Source organism: Astatotilapia calliptera, chromosome 13 (genome assembly GCF_900246225.1).
Source record: "Astatotilapia calliptera chromosome 13, fAstCal1.2, whole genome shotgun sequence".
Classification (NCBI taxonomy): domain Eukaryota; kingdom Metazoa; phylum Chordata; class Actinopteri; order Cichliformes; family Cichlidae; genus Astatotilapia; species Astatotilapia calliptera.
The window spans coordinates 31,763,928-31,786,305 of record NC_039314.1 but is presented as its reverse complement, the minus strand read 5'-3'; the positions used below and the strand labels follow the sequence as shown (position 1 = coordinate 31,786,305).

The following is a 22,378-nucleotide window of genomic DNA, read 5'->3' as shown; positions in this document are numbered from 1 at the left end:
AAACAAACACAATATTTAACCCATTTAAATGAAACAACAACATTATTTCATAGACAGCACTGTCAGAAAAGAAATAAATGTGATAGAAGTCTTTTCTTTACTAGTATTGTTTTTTTTTTGAAGCTGCATTACATAGAAGCATAGAGCTGCCAGCCAGGCAAAAGAAAAATAGAGCCATATCACATTATAACGTGAAAAGTTTATTGTTCTAACAATATACTTTTCACATTTGAACAACATATTATCACATTATTACAATATAAAATTTATATAGTTATCATTTTTGTTATAACGTGATAATTATGTATGTTTTAATATGTGATATTATGTTGTTCAAATATGAGTATATACAATAAAGTTTTCATGTTATAATGTCATATAGCTCGAATTTTCTTTTGCCTGGATGGCAGCTCTACGCTTCCGTAGTGTTGACACTTATGATTTATGTTTAAAATAATATTGATTGAAGCTACGTGATTCATAATTTCGTTTTAAATTTTAATAAATATAACTATAATTTTCCAGGTGCACTTGTACCCAATGAAAAAAATCAAACATCATTCTTTTACTAATGAACTCCAAAACTGAAAAATCCCCATAAAATAAAATACGACTTTGACCCGAGTCTGTTTACATGGCAGCTGTCAGGATGACATGGAATGCTTCTGTACATCTGAACTACAATAACAGGAAGGTGAAATGCTGACAAGTCATTTTATGCTATCTCAATGTACAGTAACAAATGAGCAAAAAGATTTAAGCTGTGTTGTTTTTAGATGGAAAAAGAGTAATTACATTTCAATATAATGGGTAACAAATGTGATTTTTCTGAGCCAGAATAAGTGACGGGGCTGGACATATGGAAGATGCAAATGTTAAAATTATGTAATTTCTGGTAAACAATAGGTCAAAGTATTTTACAAATTATACATTTCTCAAGAAATCATTAGTCAAGATATGAATACCACCCTTTCAGAACTGTGATGCGTATTCACTACTTAAAAGATGTTTAATTCATGCACTCCATTTACACGCTACGTACATTTATACATTAAATTCTCATCTTGTACAATACATACATATACAGCAGTGAACATGGCGTTCATACAAAAAAGTAAAAAATATCATATATGAGAACAAACATGATGTGCGATGCTGGTATCACACATCATACATACAGCACAATCATTCAAAAATGGTCATAGCTGCAGTTAAAGGGATTTTCTTTTTAAAAAGGCAGTGTGTCAACTAGTATCAGTAAGGAATCATCAAGTGGGTCTCCCTTTGCATTTTGGTTTTTCATGGAAACACATGGCATATATCTGCTCTGTGAGCTGCTCTGAATTCTTTATCACAGTTACGGTAATGATTTCAAATCAAACACAACACATTGCAAGTGACCATGCTTTTTTTAGGTGATAAATAGATGAGTCAGTGGAACAGATCAGCAGGTAAAGTCTCGACCTCTAGCTCTCTGTGGTTGTGATAGTCGCATTGCTGTTCTGTCCAGAAACACTTCAATGACCAACTACACCATGGAGCAAATGTTCTACTATCCAGTCTTTTTGAGGTTACTGTGTTCAGCAGAGCATAGCCACCAGAGTCTCTGACACTACTAGCCCTGTGCCCAGCCTGCAGGAAAAAGTTGAAAAGCCAACTGGGTAAAAACTGCAAACACTATATCCAAAGTTTTCCTTTTGGTGGCTTGTGGGAGATCATCTGCAGTAGTGCTACTTCTTTGCCAGTTGGAAAGGATGTTGACCCTTTAAACATGAGCACAGTTTTAATAAAAATAACAGAGCAGCAGAAATATTAACATTTCGACTGAACTTATGTACTGGACATCTCTTCCCTACTTCCTGCTGCCTAAGTTCTGATTTACTCCAGCCATAAAAGTGGCTAAATAGTCAATATATGCATATATACATTTCTCCTATAGTTTTAGTACTTACAGTATAATTTTTGTCTCATTTCCTGTAAAATATCTCAAAATTAAGCTAGATTTAGCTGCTAGATTATATTTATTTCATACTTAAGTAATTTTAAGTACTGCACAATTTCCTAAGCACTTTTCCTAAGCACTTTAATTATTTGTTTCCCATAAAAGCCTGACTTGCTCCCTACTTATTGTAGAGGTCTAACTCTATGTGTATATAAATATAATTACATTGTAATTTCAAATAAAATACACGGAAATTCCTTTTAATTACAGAGGAATCATGCTGTTAGTCGCCGGGCATATTACAGTGTTACCTAGTGTCCTGAACTTGTTTGCAAGACACTGTTGAAAACAAACATAGATTGTATTTCCTTTCTTTGTAGTTGGAACTGAAAACAGGGTTGGATCTTTGGTTTCATTCTATAATACTGGACTTACTTCTCTACAAAGGTTTGAACTTTGAGAGTGTTTAAAGAAGAGTGAAAGCGTGAAAATGTTCATTCCTGTCTGAGAAAAGTGTATAAAGTGTGTAGTGAGGGGTTTTACAGCCTTAAAACATCTATAATAATTGTAAAAAATTAAAGTTGGCTACTTCGCGGATTTCACCTATGGTGGGTTATTTTAAGAATGTAACTCCCGCGATAAACAAGGAACCACTGTATACCAAAAGATTCTGGACAATTTAATTCTCCTAACTTTGTGGGAATTGTTGGGAGATGGCTCCTTCTTGTTTCAACATGACTGCACACCAGTTTACAACGTAAGTCCTGACCTCAAGCCAATGGAACAACACTGGGATGAATTACAGCAGAGACAGTGAACTCAAATGCAAGACTGCAATGTCAGTGTCTGATCTCACACATGCACTTCTGTGTAGAATGATCACAAACTCATATAAACACACATCTTATCCTTGTGGAAAGCCTTCCCAGAAGAGTTGAAGCTGTTTAGCTGCAGAAGCTAGCAAGCATCATATTAAACCCTATGGATTAAAAATGTTGTGGCATGGGAACAACGAACTCGACCACATCTTAACACTTTTCACACACTCTTTTATTCTGGTTGCTTGTTCTCTGTACACTCGGCTGCAATTTTGCAGCTGCACGACAACAACGTCAGGACCCAGTTCTTTTGTCTTTTATGCAGAGGAGGCATGATGACCTGATTGAGCTCGAGTGTATCAGTCTCCCCCGCAGCCACACCACAAATCCCACCCGCCACAAACGGGATGTCACTCAAGGTCATATATATGTGTGTGTAGGCAGTGGAGCAAATACTTTTGGCAATTTAGTGTATATCTGCACTGAGCCCAACGTGCATTAAATATGACTCATGTCAATGCAAACACTTGATGACATAAACATTTGTAGTTCTATACAAAATATACCTTGATGCAAATACTTGTTCACAGTACTGTGTATGTAAGAGTGTAGAAAAGCTAATTTTTTGGATTGAATAATTGAATACTTTTAGAGTATACCGTTTGTTTTTTTGCTCACGCAGTTTTCCCTATTTTACTGGCAAAGGGCTACCTTTAACCTCTGTCAAACATTACAGGAAAAACAAGTGCAGCGGCTGGTTCTTTACCGTCTGTGATGATAACTATACTAATCTACATTTATAATATGTAGGACAGCATAGAATTTGAGTAAAAAATGCCACGTATTTTATTAACATACAGTTTTAAACCTCTTCAAACCTGGATTGCACTGAAGTTAATGACATAACAACAACCTCACAACATAAAACAATGCAATCCTCTAGAGCGCAGATTAAACAGGGTCTACCATTTGGATTGTGATACTCTGTAACTAATGGGTACACTTAAATTATTTTTAGTCCAAATCATTATAAATGTAAACTTAATTATGACTGTCACTGAACAAAATAAATATTTTAAATATCTGAGCACAAGTATGCATGATAAATATCAGAGCAAAAACAAGGCTAACTGGTGACTAAGTTAATTTAGGTGCAGCAAAATGACACAATGAATATTTGCTGGGAAGGATCCAACAATAATCTCTAATGGCAACCTCAAATCCAGGCAGAGCACATCACACACAAAGCTTTGTCAAAGAGCAGCATATAATGGATTCATTTCATCCGCTCACTGTTGTTAATGAGGTTAATGAGAACAGCTGTTACAAAAAGTGTTTGTGGATAATAAAAAAAAAGGATGTACATTGTCCAATAAGGTTACAGCTTTCTTCATAACAGGATGAGACTATGAGGAGATTGCAGCAGCAGCAGCCTTAAATGAGAGTGGCAATGTTTGGGGTGAATACTAGAAAAAAAACGGCACTAGGATACCGAACCCAAGGGTCATAAAACAGGAGAATTTGACAAAACTATTTAGAATGAACTAAACGTAGAGGAATAACACAAAGCAGCAACACAGAGCTGTTACTTTCCTGTTGTGCAATTGGACATTTAGTTTACAGGATCAATCTTCTTGGAATTAAAATTGTTACAAAATCTTGGTTGATGCCCTCTTTCTTGACATAAGTGTTAAAAGCACTTTGCAATACTGGATAACTTAAAAACAGTTTAACAGCACTCTACGTTTAGATCTCCTAACTGATGAACTCATCACTTTGCAAAGTTTGGTCTGGATATAATGCAATGGGCGACCTCTTCAGCTGAATAGGAACGGCAACACAGACCGGCCAAAAAACTGTGACTTAAAGGTTTATCATTCCCCACAAAACGACTGTTAAAATGACCAATTTTACAGCTTAGAGCCAGCCAGTTACAAAAACTTCAATTTACATAAATAAGGCTTATCCAAATGGTTGTTGCTGCTTTGATTTGTGTGCTGATACAGACAACTGTGGCTGATCACGTCTACAGACAAATATGAAAATAAATACATAAATAAATATCACAAAGAGGTCAAATACTTTTTCATACTGTAGCAGTATGTATGCAAGAGACAGAACAGCTATTTTCTCGATTTAATAACATAATACTTTTAGAGTACACCCTTTTTTAAACTTCTAAAAATGTTAAACTTCTGATAACATGAGTCAACTTCTGCAGGTTAATTGTCCCATACACAGCTTCTCTCTCATTTAGCTCACTTCTAAACTATATGAAACTACATGTATAATATGCAGGACAGCAGAGAATTTGATTTGAAACATACAGTTAATAAAATATATGGCATTGCATTCTTGCTAATGGTACTAAGATCCTACACAGCAAAAAACAAGTGAAGCAGCTTGTTCTAACAAACAGTATGGCTTGTTACATATTACAAGAGTTGTTGTTTCTGTTTTGGTGAGTGAAATTCTATTTTATTGATGTTCTTTACTTAGCACTAAAAGCCAGCACACTGCTGACACGAAATGCAGCTTCCCACCAAAACTTGCTAGGATTAGCTGATAATTTTACACTCCAAATACAGTATCCCCAGAGTCAAACCTCACGGGCTGACATCATGGTAGTTACACTCTCCTTTGTGTTTACTACATAATATGGAATTATATAGTAAACAAAATAGTATTAAATAAAACTTTTTTTATATTGTAGATTCTTCCTAATAGCCACGCTTTGCTTTGACTACTGCTTTGCTCACTCTTGGCGTTCTCTCCATGAGCTTCATGAGGTCGTCACCTGAAATGGTTTCCCAACAGTCTTGAAGGAGTTCCCAGAGATGCTGAGCACTAGTTGGTCCTTTTGCCTTCACTCTGCGCTCCATCTCATTCCAAACCATCTCCACTGGGTTTAGGTCAGGTGACTGTGGAGGCCAGGCCATCTGGTGCAGCACTCCATCACTCTCCTTATTGGTCAAATAGCTCTGACACAGCCTAGAGGTGTGTTTGGGGTCATTGTCCCTGTTAGAGAATACATGATGGGATGGCATGTCACTGCAGGATGCTGTGGTAGCCATGCGGGTTCATTGTGCCTGAATTTGGACTCATCAGACAAAAGCACAGATTTCCACTGGTCTAATGTCCATTCCTTGTGTTTCTTTCCCGAGCAGTAGAGGGGACTCTTGGTCTGCCTTTCCTGGGGCGGTCCTCATGTGAGCCAGTTTCGTCATAGTACTTGATGGTTTTTGTGACTGCAGAGTCTTAGCAATGTTCCGGACTGACTGACCTTCAGTTCTTAAAGTAATGATGGACTGTTGTTTCTCTTTACTTAACTGATTGGTTCTGTCAAATAGAGCTGTCAGCCATGCACCAACCTGACTTCTGCACAACACAACCGATGGTCCCAACCTCATAAGGAAGGCAAGAAATTCCACAAATGAACCCTGACAAGGCACACCTGTGAAGTGAAACCATTTTGGGTGACTACATCATGAAGTTCATTGAGCCAAGGGCCAAGGGTATGCAGGGCTTTCAGCGAGGCAAGGGGTGGGATCTAAAATATAAAACATATTTAGAGTTATTTATCATTTTTTCAGCTTGTATCTACTCACACTGTATCCCCTACAGTGTGAGTTGTGGTGGTCAGCATGCCTAGGAAAGCTGGAAGTGAATATGTGACACTGCAGTATAGTAGTTACTGGACAAACATGAGATTGATCTCTTATGTCTTCATGTTCTTCGGTTTAATATGAGCACAACAGTCTAAAATTCAAAGTGCACATTTAAAATAGCTTCCTGTCCCTGTGTGAACATATAGTAAAATTTAAACTAGTCTATATGCAGCGCTTGCTCTCATTATTATAGTTTTCAACACTTTGTCAGAGGAGAGTTCAACCAAGACTTTCCAAGGCTAAATTAGAAATGTTGCCAGCCCCACATCCCAGTGCAGCATGGTCTATCACAATAGAGCAAAACATAATGCAATAAGTTAAAGAGCATTATTCTCTTCACAAAATGCAAATTCAGTCACATTATCATTTTTCTTAGCCAATCATATAAAACAATGCATAGATATATAAAAAACATTACATACACACCGTCATATTTATTAAAATAAACAATATGTACAAAATTGCCATATATATTTATTTTTTCCATGTATAATAGAATAGTAATAGTAAAAAAAATAAATATCCTATGTACATCACACAAGCCATTCCAAAGTTATCGTCACTGCAAGGAAAAACAAAAGGCAAAATGTTAGTTGTTAGGTCACACAATGTTCCCCATGAAGTTAGCATGTCAGGCAAAAACACAATGCTGTGACAAACGTACTTTATTCCAACATCCAGGTACAGGTAAACCATCATCTCCCTGGAACATGTAGAGTAAAAAAGAGACAATATTAGAAGCAACAATGGACAGTATATTGAATCATTTTACAATTATATGAAAATAAAAACACATTTTGACCACCCAGCATTCTACAAGTGCAACTCATGCAGATTTTGTAGATTCCTTCAGGCCTGAAAACGACTCTATAATTACATCTAAATAGTTTAAACCTGAACAATAGCTATTCTGTGAAGAATTATAAATGTCAGCACTGAGTTTGTATCAATGCTAATGAAACAAATACAGCTGGAAGAGCGGAAGCAACCTGAGATATGTTGACATGGTACAAACAGTATTTATTTCTGCAGTTTTCATTGATGAAATTACATTTGTGTGTCCTTTCAGGATGAAATCTGGGACTACAGCTGTTGCAAGTTGTACAGAAAAACACTATCACCATAGCAACAACCATGCATATTATGGCATTTACAGACTTTTGCTACAATAAGCAGGTAAAGTCAACAGCTATTTCCCAATTCATAGGCCGCATCCTTCAGAGGACCTGGCCTTTGCGGTCTTCATGGGCCGAATTTGGACAGCTCTTGTCGTGTCGCTGTGACGTAATAGGCCTACAAATGCGGCCTCAGAAGGATGCGGCCTATGAATTGGGACATACCTAATATTTCACCGATTCCCAATTTTTTTTCCAAAAGTATGTGACAGATAAAACTTTGATGTCTCCTTCACAAAAAGGAAAACCAAGAATTTTAGGTGCCTCTATACTTAGAGATATATTTGCTTTAACACACGGGCTGCTGTGATTCAGACTGAGCCTTTTCAGTTGTCAGACTGTGAAAGGAATAATACAGGGTGGGCCATTTATATGGATACACCGTAATAACATGGGAATGGTTGGTGATATTAAAGTCCTGTTTGTGGCACATTAGTATATGTGAGGGGGCAAACTCCTCAAGATGGGTGGTGACCATGGTGGCCATTTAGAAGTCGGCCATCTTGGATACAACTTTTGTTTTTCCAATAGGAAGAGGGTCATGTGACACATCAAACTTATTGGTAATGTCACAATAAAAACAGTGGTGTGCTTGGTTTCAACGTAACTTTATTCTTTCATGAGTTATTTACAAGTTTCTCTTTGTTCACAGCCATTGACATGTCGAAGAGGTTAACACGTGAGGAGCGGATCGAAATTGTGTTGATATCTGGTGAACGCAGTAACGAGGTCATTGCAGCAGATTTCAATACAAGACACCCTACGGGACCACCCATCTCCCATGCTACAGCTAGCAAACTGCTTGCTAAGTTTCGTGAAACTGGTTCAGTGTTGTCAAAGGAGCTTGCAAAGAAAAGCGTCTGGACTTCTTTAAGTTGCTTGAAGACGTTTCACCTCTCATCCGAGAAGCTTCTTCAGTTCTAAGGTCAAATGGTGGAGAGTCCCAGATATAAACCTAGTGGGAGTGACCCCCCACAGAGGGACAAAAGGACCCCCTGATGATCCTCTAATCGCCTGAGCCAAGGTGTGAAATTGGGTGTGGGACCCAATCAGCCAGAGTTTCGGGTGTGTTCATTGTGAAACCTGGCCCCACCTTATCATGCGAATTCCTGAGGTCAGATGGCCCAGGATGTGAGTGGGCGTTAAGGCGTCTGGGAAGGGATCTCAAAACTGGATTATAGATGGCAGAGGATCCAGATGAAACCATGGTGTCCTTTGATGTAGTCTCTCTCTTCACTTGCATACCCACCACGGAGGCCGTGGAGACTGTCAGAAAACGACTACAAGAAGACAGCTCCTTGGAGGACAGGACCAACTTCACACCCGATCAAATCTGCACACTGTTAGACCTCTGCCTCACCACTACATATTTCAAGTACAACGAAGGCTTTTACAGACAAAAACATGGCTGTGCCATGGGCTCCCCCGTGTCACCTATTGTAGCCAACCTTTACATGGAGGAAGTGGAAAGGAAGGCTCTTGGCTCTTTCAAAGGAAGAGTACCCAGCCACTGGTACAGATATGTGGACGACACCTGGGTCAAAATCAAGACACAAGAAGTGGAATCCTTCACTGCGCACATTAACGCTGTGGATAAAAATATCAAGTTCACCAGGGAAGACACAAAGGACAACTGTTTGCCTTTCCTGGACTGCGCTGTGCACATTGAAGAGAACGGCAAACTCAACATCGAAGTTTACCGGAAGCCCACACACATGGACCAGTACCTCCTTTTTGAATCCCATCACCCTCTGGAACACAAACTTGGAGTAATCAGGACCCTACACCACCGGGCAGAACATGTTCCCTCTAAGCCTGAAGGAAAAAAGAAGGAACACACACATGTAAAGGAAGCACTCAAAACGTGCGGCTATCCTAAATGGGCGTTCTCAAAGTCAGCAAAGAGGCACAGAAAAGAAGACCAGACACCAGCGAGGGAGGAAAAGAAGGACAGACGCAACAACATTGTCATCCCCTATGTAGCCGGTGTATCAGAGAAACTCAGGAGAGTTTTCTCCAAGCATGACATCCCGGTGCATTTCAGACCCAGCAACACGCTCAGACACAAACTGGTTCACCCGAAAGACAAAACGCCAAAACACAGACTTAACAATGTGGTGTATGCTGTACAGTGCAGCGAGGAATGCTCAGACCTCTACATTAGATAGACCAAACAGCCACTTCACAAGCGCATGGCACAACACAGAAGAGCCACCTCCACAGGACAAGACTCAGCAGTCCATCTGCATCTTAAGGATAAAGGACACTCTTTCGAGGATGCCAATGTTCACATTTTGGACAGAGAGGACAGATGGTTTGAAAGAGGAGTGAAAGAAGCCATCTATGTCCACTGTGAGCGACCATCTTTGAACAGAGGCGGGGGTTTACGACACCAACTCTCTGCCATCTATAATCCAGTTTTGAGATCCCTTCCCTGATGCCTTAACGCCCACTCACATCCTGGGCCATCTGACCTCAGGAATTCGCATGATAAGGTGGGGCCAGGTTTCACAATGAACACACCCGAAACTCTGGCTGATTGGGTCCCACACCCAATTTCACACCTTGGCTCAGGCGATTAGAGGATCATCAGGGGGTCCTTTTGTCCCTCTGTGGGGGGTCACTCCCACTAGGTTTATATCTGGGACTCTCCACCATTTGACCTTAGAACTGAAGAAGCTTCTCGGATGAGAGGTGAAACGTCTTCAAGCAACTTAAAGAAGTCCAGACGCTTTTCTTTGCAAGCTACTTTGACTACGATGACCTGGATGACTGAGAACCTTCACAGACATATGGTTCAGTGTTGGATTTGCCAAAATGTGGATGCAAGAAAACTAATGAAGAAACATCAGTGGCTGTCCTAGCTTCATTCAGCAAGAGCCCACAGCGCAGCACTCTCCGCATGTCACGGGAGAGTGGCATTAGGCGAACGTCCCTTCGGCAGATATTAGCTACTCACAAATGGCACCCTTACAAACTCCAGCTGCTGCAGCATCTCAACGAGGATGACCCAGATCGGCGCACAGAATTTGCAGAATGGGCAAAACAAAAACTGGAACAGGACCCTCAGTTCACGCAGAAGATTTTGTTCAGTGATGAGGCAAACTTTTATGTGAATGGTGAAGTTAACAAACAAAACCACCACTATTGGTCTGACACTAACCCACATTGGATGGATCCCTCCAAGACTGTTGGACCAACAAAAGTGATGGTTTGGTGTGGTATATGGGGCACAACGATAGTGGGTCCATTCTTCATCAATGGAAGCCTCAAGGCCACTGGATATTTGAAATTGCTACATGATGATGTGTTTCCCTCTTTATGCACTGAAGCTGGCACGTTCCCTGAGTTTTTCCAGCAACATGGTGCACCACCACATTATGGGTGCCAGGTCCGAGCATTCCTAGATGAACAGTTTCCTGGAAAGTGGATTGGTGATTGTGGGCCAGTTAAATGGCCCCCAAGGACTCCCGATCTGACCCCCTTAGACTTTTATCTTTGGGGTCATCTGAAGGCAATTGTCTATGGTGTGAAGATACGAGATGTGCAGCACCTGAAACTACGGATACTGGATGCCTGTGCTGGCATTTCTCCTGCGGTGTTGCTATCAGTGTGTGAAGAGTGGGAGAAGAGGGTTGCATTGACAATCCAACACAATGGGCAGCACATTGAACACATTTTATAAGTGGTCAGAAACTTATAAATAACTCATGAAAGAATAAAGTTACGTTGAAACCAAGCACACCATTGTTTTTCTTGTGACATTACCAATAAGTTTGATGTGTCACATGGCCCTCTTCCTATTGAAAAAACAAAAGTTGTATTCAAGATGGCCGACTTCTAAATGGCCACCATGGTCACCACCCATCTTGAGGAGTTTGCCCCCTCACATATACTAATGTGCCACAAACAGGACTTTAACTCATTCACTGCCAGCCATTGGCAGTGAATGAGTTAAACCCATTGACTCATTCACTGCAATTGACGGCTATAGACGTCAATGGCAGTGAATGAGTTAATATCACCAACCATTCCCATGTTATTACGGTGTATCCATATAACTGGCTCACCCTGTAGATTTTATAATAAAGTCTAAGCCTTACCTGTGGAAAGGCAATCAAGAAGACCTAATCAGTTTGCTTTACAGATTAACAGATTCATGACTACATTAAATAAACAGATTAGCAAATCTCTTTTCTTTACTCTTTTTCACCCGTCTCCCCTCATTCACATACATGGACTTCAACTTAGTACTAGAGAATTCATGTATTTTCCCTCCAGTGAATAAATCCTTCCTCTCACTGTAGATCATGTCTACAATCATCACAGTCAGAGACAGACTCCTGCCTGCTCACCTGTCAACCTTTCCATCACCACTGCAAATAACAAGCGGCTCAGAGCCCATCACTGCTGATCTCACCCCTACCTTGAACCTATCCCTTGAATACTATCCTGTATTTAATTCAATTCAGTTCTGAACCTCATCACCAGCAGTCACCCCAAGGGACTTAGGGTTGTAAGATAGAGACCCTACAATAATAGAAAACCCCAAATATCAAACAACCCCCTTTTAGAAAGAACTTGATGACAGTGGGAAGGAAAAACTCCCTTTTAACAGGAAGAAACCTTCAGTAGAACCAGGCTCAGAGAGGGGCGGCCATCTGCCGGGATCAGTTGGGGGTGACAGGAAAGAAATAAGACACGATGGGAAAGACAGCCAGAGATTAATAAGAACTAATAATTAGATGGAGAGCGGTGTGTGAGCACATAGAGAGTGAAAAAGGTGAGATAACAAGAAACACTGAAACACTCCATGCATCATGGGAAGTAGCCTAGACCCATTGCAGTGTAAGAAAGCCCTTACTATATCCTCTGTCTCCCGAATCCAATCTGGGAGCTGGTTCCACAGAAGAGGGGTCTGAAATTTGAAGGCTTTGCCTCCCATTCTACTTTTAAATATTTTAGAAAATGAAAATTAAGCCAGGATTATATTCCATCAACAAGTCTCCTGTGTAGAGGACACACTAAATCCACATGTTTGTGGATCATAAAGAATGGATGCCTTTCTGATGCAACCCTGCCCATGTATCCGGGCTTGGAAATAGCACATGGTGGCTACTGGCCCCTGTGGCTGGTTTTCACTCCCTGTGGTAGTCTATTGCCTTGTAGATAGGGAAGAATAGTGCCCCATGCAAGAAACAGTGTAAGAAACCATGACTAAAGGCATTACTATATTTGAAAATAACACTGTGAAGGTTTTAGATCCGAGGTTGGTGTATTAGTCACAATTGTACGTGATGTTATGTTTCAAAGGTTTTTAGTCGTTATAATCACTCTTGATTATGTTATGTTGTCTCACCATATTGTAGAGGAAGCAGTGAGTTGATTACAATAAATTTAAACTATCATGCAAAAGTGCATATTGTTGTTTACAGCGATGCACTGTAGGATCCATAAAGAGGAGTGTGGTTGAGGGTAGCTAAAGGCATGCTAGTAAAGGGAAAGAAAGAGCACCATACCACAGGGCAAGGGGCATCCAGCCCGTCCAGGCCTGGCAAGCCCGGTTCACCTTTTTCCCCTTTAATGCCTCGGAAACCCTGTTTGTGAAATCAGCCATTTAAAAAAAGAGTTTTGCAGCTCGTGCAGCAGAAGAGTGTTTTCCCTCCACTGCTTAATGGCAGGAAGATCTCGATGTTTCTCCACGATGTCACTGACTTCAGTTTCCTAAACATGCAGGAAACCTGAGACTGACAGAAACCGGGCTCACTGATATGGACTTGCAAGGAAATGGTTTCTCTGATTCTAATGCAGAGGTTAATGTTCTCTAACATTTCACTAAGAGTATCTGACTGGTACAAGTAGAGCAGACCATCAGCATCTTCCCCAGTCTTTGATTGCTTTGCTTGTTCAAAACAACCAGTGCACCATGGCTGGAAGAACAGAGCCAACAGTGCTGATGGACATAATGGATAAAATAACACCAGAGAGAAATCTGACAGTAGGTATGCTATTGATTTTGATTTAGTATTAGAAGCTCTTGCCTATAGCTAGTCTATGCTGAACTGTCTAACTTTCTTTACTACAAAGCTGCAGAGGTGAAGGTGCAGGAAGAAAGTTCAGCGTGGAGTGGGAATACTTTGGTGTCTCTGTGGCTGCCTGTTTCCTGTCTGTCTGGGACCTGGAAGAAAAGTTCCTCAATCATAGCTGTGATCCAGTCTCAAGCATCTTTGCTCTCATGAATGTCTTTCTTTTTCAGTAGTATTTTATAATAATGTCACACTATTAAGCATTACTAAGGTATTAGTAATGCCTAATTTATCATTTATGTAGTATTACTGCTCCTTAGTATGCCACTTGAAAGATACAGATATATTATTATGACTATGATTATGAAAATGATTATTACCAGCAGTGATAGTTGCGCATGGTGTGATAGTGTGATATTATTATAATGTCCTACACTTCCTCCTTTGGTTTTTTGAATGGATGAGGGATTTGAGGATGTATATTGATTCTAGTCGTGTTGTCAAAATAACCTACAGCTGGACCACTGGACCAAAACCACTCTGAGGTTGATTAGAAACATTAAATGAGGCAAAAGGAAGCTGTCCAACTGAAATGTCCTGAGAGTAACTTGCTGCTTCTTCCCTTTGCCTCATGGCTAAACACAGAACTACTGACATACCAATGGACAGGGGGCATCTAATCCAGGTGCTCCTTGGTCTCCCTTATCCCCTTTGGCCCCCCTGTTGCCTTTCTTGCCCCTCTCTCCCTGCAAACAGTGTATTAAAAAGAACAAATTTAATCCTCCTTACTACACCACAGTAGAAGCAAATGCTTTTGTTTGTAAGATTTCAATAGCTGTTTTTTGACATATGCAACAGATGATATGAGAAATTTTAGCGTCATTTTGATTCACTAGTTTTCTTTGTATGATTTAGCGATCTAAATTCACTAGAGAGTGGGAGGGAGTAGAAGGAAACAGGAAAAAGTAAGCCATTGCAGTTGGTGAGCAGGTTTCCTACCAGGGCCAACATGCACACTACGAAACAGTGCACGTACAGCTTACACAGCTTGGCTCATTCACACAAGCACTTTTTTCTACTGAAGTGCTTTCTAGCTAACATTCACACACATTCTTACCCTCAAGGATGCATTAGAGAGCTTGGCGTTAGTGTCTTGCCCAGATGTAGATGTAGTAGATGATCTGCTCTAACTCCTGAACTACAGCCTACAGTGACATTTAAACTTGTCACAGTAACATGAAACTGTTGGATTTTGATGCATAGTTTATTTTCTTGCATCGTGGACAATTCCTGATAAATAATTTTGTCTTTTACGGGAAAAATCGACTAAATTTACAAACTGAAGTCTACATTTAGGTGTTAAAAAGCAATCTAACACCAGGAGGGGGAAAAGTATTTGGTTAAACTTAAAACCTGCACCATTTTTAACAAACAAACCTATCACCCTGTTAGACCAAGAATAACAGATTGATGCTTTCTCAATATTAACATATATATCAAAATAAAGAACATCAATCCATTGTCTTCATTATTTAATTGCATTATATGTGCTACTTTGGCATGCAGCTATTTCAAAATGATTACGTGACTTCATCAAGTGGATTCAGTTCAGGTCAATTCAGTTTTATGTAGCTCCAATTTAAATCAAGCTGCTTCAAGGCATTTAAGGCCTTAAAAGTCTTTACTTTGATTCTAAGGTAAAGAAGGACCTTCAGGTCAATGTTTGTGTCACCTGTGTCTGCTCCTACAGGCAGGGATTAAGAGATAAGAGTTTCATGCTGTAACTTTAAGCAGAAAATGACTTTTGCTGCGGTCTTTTTTGTTTCTGTCGTCTCATCTGGATACCATTAAACCCAGTGCTTGGGCTTTTAGCAGTTTATTTCAGATGTAGTATTTTTTTAGCACCTGCAGTAAAGACACTGGTAATATTTGGTGTAAGGTTTAGACTGATCACAGTTAGATTTGTACAAGCTGTTTAAAAAACAAAGATGAACCCAGAAATGCGAAAATCTTGTTGTGCTAGCATCTAATGAGTAGACACATTTTACAGTGATGAGAGAACACTGACGAGTTACAGGTTAAAGGTTCAGGGGCTGGAGGGACTTAAAGGATGCTTGCAAGGAAGAGCAACTGTTAAGTAGGACTAGTTAAGAGGTAAGTGTAAGAGAAGGAACCCAAGACTACATTAGGATGCAGGAGGAGGAGGAACAGAAGGCCAAAATTTGTGAGAGGGAGAGAGGGCAATCCCAGCAATAAAAAGAGCTGCAGGCCACAGAGCAAGGTGAAGGGAAGGAAAAGGGGATAGGAAGACCTGCGGAAACAAAGGAAGATAGGAAAAAGTAAAAACAGCAACACAATCTCACAGCTTCAACACTTTCAACTGGATATTCACATTTAGGTGGATTGTTTGGGTTTCTGTATGTGTACACTGGAAGTGTGGCCAGTTGAACGTGCTGAAAGAGCCCACAAAGATAAAACAAAATGGAAGTGGAAATATTAATTGTCACAGGTTAATGGGAAGGAAACAGGCATTCTCTGAGGGGTGGGTATGTGACCAGCACACAATGATGTTTTAATTCATAAAACAGTTTTTTCTCTTTAGTTCCACTAAAAACAAAGGTGCTTTAGAGGATGTCACTGAGGATATTGTTAGAATAGTTTAACATTAGCACTGGAACTAAAATTGATTATGACTGTTTTAACAGTAAGCCTGACATCGAGATGCCTCCAAGTGACCATTGGGTTCAAAACAAATCCCCTGCAAACCAAACATTTTGCCTAAACTATGACTCACTGATCTTTACTTTTATGCATAATATCAAAGAGAACATTTATTTATTGAAATTCAGATATTATCTGTATATATTAGAAAGAACATTGTCAGAGTTTCTCAGAAAGAAATTTCAACAACAATTTTGTGGATGTAAATGCCAACTGTGGTAATAATATTTACCAACATAAACTACTTAATAAATGAAATTACACATGTGTGTGTGCACAGATGATCAGCCACAATCACGTTAGTTACTTTATTTTTATAATAGGCCAAACACTGCAGACAGTATGTTACCTGATTTCCCTTGAGTCCCTGTGGTCCTACTAATCCCTGTAAAAAGAAATCAGATGTCACATTGGGGACTGTGCCATATGACTGCATTTGGGGAATAAGGACACATGTTTTTATCACTGTTGTTATTTTGCCAAATACAGTACTCTCCATAAAAAAGTGATGCCACTGTGTTAATATGGAATAAACTCATTCCATACGCTTTTAATACACACAAACATTTTTCCATATCTTTACTAAACAGCTTTGAAACAGCTTTACATTTAACCAAACAGTGAGTGAAAATGAAACTGAAGCATCGTCCCACACAAAACTGAAATCCCAGTAGATGTGTTTGTGACAGCAGTGTGTAGCTGCCGCATGAGTTTGAAGCGTAACAAATGCAAACATTGGCATGAATTGTTTCTTGAACTCTTGCAGTGTCATTGATAGCAGGAACAAATGGCCTTCTGTAGGATTGTACTGTATGGATAGTACTTGGTCTTATCTTTCACCAGCACAGTTCGCCTCCCTACCCTTTGATGTGTAAATCATATTGCTGTGAAGGATGCAAATGCAAATTAAAATGTTACCAGTGTTAACCCCCCCCCCCCCCGAACACACACTCTCACACACACACACACACACACACACACACACACACACACACACACACACACACACACACACACAGACTTACGGGGATGCCTTGCGGCCCTGTTGGTCCTGGAATTCCAGGATCACCCTTTTCACCCTGTAGTTGTGACAGAAACCATCACCTGTACATGCCGCCTGATCTTAAACTCGATGCATCTTTTAGAATAAAAAAAAAAAGTTACTCACTGTCTCTCCCTTTGGTCCTGCTGGCCCTGGCACACCTGCAGGTCCTACTAGACCCTTTAAAACATGTTAAGGAAAGTAAATAGTAGGATCTACAAACAGAATAGTCAGGATCATCAAATGCCTCAAATCAGTAAATCAACAAGCTTTCTGGTACAATGTATCTTGGAGCATTTAAACCAGTTCTTCACAAATCTGAGATAACAGAACATTTCTACAAGGTAATTTTCTGCTGGTACTTGTAGCATATACCAAGCTTGTTGAACTACTGTCCAAACTGTATTAAACGAGGGAAAATGAATAAAATGTCAAGGTTGCAGCCTTCTGTCTAAGTATGAATCAAGATTGGAGAGGAAGATCTTGCATCTTAGGCATATCCAGCATGTGCACCCCTGTCTGTAATGCAGCTGTCCACGTGTACTACATGATATTTAAACATGCAGCACAGGTATCTCTGCATGCTTATTTGCATACTTTCCAGCAATGGCAGCTTTGCAGCCTGACGTTGGTACTAGGAGGGCCAGGAAGCAGGAAACTGTTAAGGTATGATCAGAGTTGGAGTACTGACACTATAATGGCATTCTATACGAGCTGGCAAGTTGTTTTGTTGGCAATCGCTTACAAGACACTGAATAGTTTGGAATAGTTAAGACGATCTGGAAAACAACTTGCCATAACACATAAACAGCTTCAAATTCCAAGATCTCTCAGGTGCTTGTGGTGGCTGGGCCTGTATGAGATGTGGTTATATCTCATAACCGTATGGATTTATGGTTTAAATTTTCAGGTTACTGATACTTAGAAAAGTAGTTGAGGGAGTTTAATTAAAATAGGGAAAAAATAATTGAAATTTCTTCATACCTAATCAGCTTAGCAGGAGTCATTGATGAGTTTCCCTTTTTACAAGAAACAAACTGAATAACAAGTTTTTATTTCTTTTTATAATGGTAATACAGTTAAAGAGCTTACCTCCTATAGATAATTTACTTTGAAAGCAATTTGAACATCTATTGCCTAAATTAGTTTCATTTGTATGTCCATCTTTATGCACAGGCTAATTTCTTTTGTCAACTCTGGAAACTTACACAACTGCCTGTAGACAAGCCATTATTCAAATCTTTTTTTGAATAAAAAAAACCAGAGTGAAAACAGAGGTTATGAGATTTGATGGACAGTACTTGATAAGGAAATATACATATTTCATGTCTCTAGGAAAGCAGGCAGACATGTTGAACATAAAAACTTGCAAACTAAAAGGAAGGAAACCAGGAAACTGTAATTAGCCTGTTTTGAATTGGGTGAAGTTGGCTTAAAATTTTAAGGGTTTATTGCTGATTGTGTAAAGAATTAAAACGCAAACGAACACAAAGAATATTGATATGTTTTTGGAAAATTGTGATGAACATACTAAGATGGTGAGTCATTGTAACCAAACAGTTCTAGGTAATTTGTGTTGGTAATACTCAAAACAGATGGATGATTGTCAATGATCAGTTTTGTCATTGACAAGTAATAATCAGGTAGCAGACTTTCACCCGGGGTACCAGAAGCTCAACAGCAGACTAAGTTGTTTGGCAGAGAAGATTTGCAAGTTTTCATGGTCACAATGCACACACTCAATTCTGCTGCTGTACATGTACACCACCATTTAAGGGGAAATTTACTATCAACACAAAGTACGAAGAAAACTTTTTAGTTATAGTAACTCGCTATCTATGTTGGTGGAAATAAATAATTGATCCCCTACTTTGTACATTTGTAACTTACATAGAAATGGACAGTCTCTAATTATGATGGTAGTTTCATTTTAATGGAGAGAGACCGAATATTAACCAAAAATGCAGAAGAAAACACATTACATCAAAATTATAAAATGATTTGATTTGAATTCTGACTCCAATAAATCATTCATTCTCTTTTGATCTTAACTCTTTATGTGTAGAAACCACACCTGTCCACAGAATCAACCTCTCCACCATGATGGGCAAAACCAAAGCTCTCAAAGGACGTCAGGGAAAAGACAAAAGCTGGAATTAGCTACAGTGCTAACCACCGTGCCACCGTGCTGCCCTTGGTTTGGTGCTATTTATATAGCACCAAATCACAACAACACTCGACTCAGCATGCTTAATAATGCAAGACCCTACACAGAGTCACCCCAACCATCAGATGACACCCTGTGAACAAGCATTTTGGCAACAGTGGGAAGGAAAAACTCCCTTTCAAGAGGAAGAAACCAACAACCGACTTGCTCACCTGGAAAGGGCTGGGAAACCTGTGAGAATCATGTTCTTTGATTTCTCCAGTGCTTTGAACACCACTCCTGCCCTGACCACACTCGCAGAGACAAGCTGGAGTATACAGGTGTGGACCATCATCTCACTACATGGATCCTGAACTATCTCACCAGCGTCCATCAGTACGTAGGATTTCAGACATGTGTGTCTGTACAGGCACCCCACACACCCAATACAGCACAGATGTCTCTTAAAACTCGGTCAATTACTTCCAGCAAGAATTCTCTGATGACTGAGAGTAAAGAGAACTGATGGGGACTGTTTTGGCTGATGCAGCAAAACTGTCTATTCAACACTGGGAAAACCACCTCCAGTTTGTGCTGGAGATGGGCCTTCGCAGGCAGAAACATCTTACACCTATAGCAATGAACATCCAGGGAATTAAGATTGAGACAGTGGACTCTTATGAGTACTTGGGTGTTGACTTGACCAATAAACTGACAAAGTAGACTGTATCTGAAGACTCCAGTCTTTTGGATCGCAAGGGAACTCCCGAAGACCTTCTGTAACTCTGTGGTGGCATCTGCCATATTTTATGGTCATGTGGTCTGCAGGGAGATTAACATCCAATCACAGCACTATCTATCATTAGTCATATATATCTAGCTACATATATAGGTTTATTGTTTATTGTCTTAATAAAAGAGACTGTTCATTTATTTGTGTGAGCAAAATTAGAAATTCAGCAGGGGATCAAATAATTACTTCCCATATATCACCATATAGATAATACGTTCTCAGTGCCACTGTATCCTCCAAACCCAACTCTGTGCACTCCTGTCCTCACAGAGTTTCTTTAGAATGAAAAATATTAAGACAAGCATGGGTAGCAACAAAGCAAGCATACAGTATACAACAAGCAGGCATTAAGGACATCAAGCAGGCAATAGTTGGGAGTAGAAGGGAGGAAGAAGAGGAGAAAGAGAAAGGGATTGGAATGTGACTTGCACCACTCACCACTGCACCTGGTCTGCCGTCTAACCCATGAGCCCCCTGTATAGTGTTGTACACAGTTAGAGAGCAGAGATGATGAGGGGACGAGGTGGTAGGTAGATGGGGAGGGTAGTCAGAGTTGGATGGGGAGATGGGGGAAGGAGGCGTGAGTGAAGCAGCGACTCAAGTGACTTCAAAAACATATTCAGATGATCACAACAGATGAGCGATGAAAGTGATGAAGCGGAAGAGTGAGTGATTTGGTCATAGTGGGTGATGGCATCATGTTTTTCTTCGCAGTGATGGCTGTTCTAAATTTCACTGTGATTATATCAAAGGCATATTTTACCATTTTAAAAATAAAATTTACTTCTATACTGACATGAGCACTGGCTATAAATGAAACTTATTGAGTGTGACATAAACCATAAATTCTTTGTAAAGCCAAAGATTTACAGCAACATGGTCCATTTTAGAAAGATTATAATAAAAAATTAAATTTAATTCAATTATATTATATTCATTAAAGCTGTGATGCCACTTGGCTCAAGGCATTTACACTGCAACATAAAGACACTGCAAAGTTAGAAAGGAGAACACTCAGCCAGTGTTGAAGCAGAGCTTTACACACAGTCATAAATTGTTGTTAGATTCACACATCTCTTCTGCTTATCTGTGTGTGTGTGTGTGTGTGTGTGTGTGTGTGTGTGTGTGTGTGTGTCTCCTAATATAGAACAATTTCAACCAAAAATGTACAATCTGGATTCATCAGTCCATGAAACCTTTTACTATTGATACACACAGACTCCAGCTATTTCCTCCTGTTTAAGGATGGTTTCTTGTCAACCACCTTTCCACCAAGAACATTTTTGATGACACAATAGTAAAAAGTGGGTCAGCTGAAGGGCCTCATATATTTTTCAGGTCCTGTTTGTGAATTTTCTCCTATTTAACTCTTGGAAATCTTGGAGTCGATGTTAATCAGGATATGTCCTCACCACACTTTAAACAAAAAGTGGAATAAAACATCTAGAATTATATATAGGAAAGCATATAGAGGCTACAATGAAGCATGTAAATGAATCCATAGAAATGTAGAATGAAGTACAGTATGTGGATGAGTAAATCATAGTAATGAATGATTCAACCTTTGCCCTAGTTTATCTGTGTTAAAGGTCACAGAGAAAGAGAACGCATGATGGGATTCATGTAAGAGGTAAGAGGAGAAGGAGAGAAAAAAGATTGTAACTGTCAAACACGGAACCATCATTTATAAGTGGTTTTACTGATTGTTAATTAGTTGTAAATATGTTTAAGTTAACCAGTATAATGAATCAGAAAATAGAATAACAATGATTCAGGCCTCACTGAGATGATGTTACAATGAATGTTCATGTGAAAATGTGCTAAACACAAATCTAACTGAAGTAGAAATACATAAGCTAAATGAAACAAAGTGAATTGTATTGATATGTGACTGAGTGTGTAAATGCATTTTCTATGTTAAGAATGACAGGTGAAAGATGAAAATGTAATGAAGTGGTTTGAAGTAGGTGATTCAAGATGGCGCCGAGTATGGCAGCCTTGTCACGAGCTCCCCCAAGCAACAGCTTTTTTCTGTGTTTAATTTTAC

The 22,378-nt window shown here is 39.5% G+C and overlaps 1 protein-coding gene across 8 annotated transcripts in view; it reads right to left on the bottom strand.

Moving 5' to 3' along the window:
• Positions 1–284: 284 nt before the first annotated feature.
• Positions 285–22,378, bottom strand: part of col13a1 (collagen, type XIII, alpha 1) — a 116,974-nt gene continuing 94,880 nt past the window's right edge. For 3 of the 8 annotated variants that reach the window (XM_026190811.1, XM_026190812.1, XM_026190814.1), the window contains 7 exons: positions 20,770–20,805; positions 17,519–17,572; positions 17,376–17,429; positions 16,700–16,735; positions 14,289–14,375; positions 7,093–7,131; positions 286–1,763 (listed from right to left, as the gene is read on the bottom strand). In XM_026190811.1, coding sequence (XP_026046596.1) covers positions 1,731–1,763; positions 7,093–7,131; positions 14,289–14,375; positions 16,700–16,735; positions 17,376–17,429; positions 17,519–17,572; positions 20,770–20,805 — 339 coding nt within the window. In that variant the 3' untranslated portion in view covers positions 286–1,730. Of the gene's footprint in view, positions 1,764–6,912; positions 6,991–7,092; positions 7,132–14,288; positions 14,376–16,699; positions 16,736–17,375; positions 17,430–17,518; positions 17,573–20,769; positions 20,806–22,378 lie in introns of those variants that run through there. The other 5 variants (XM_026190808.1, XM_026190809.1, XM_026190813.1 and 2 more) reach the window with 4 other exon arrangements.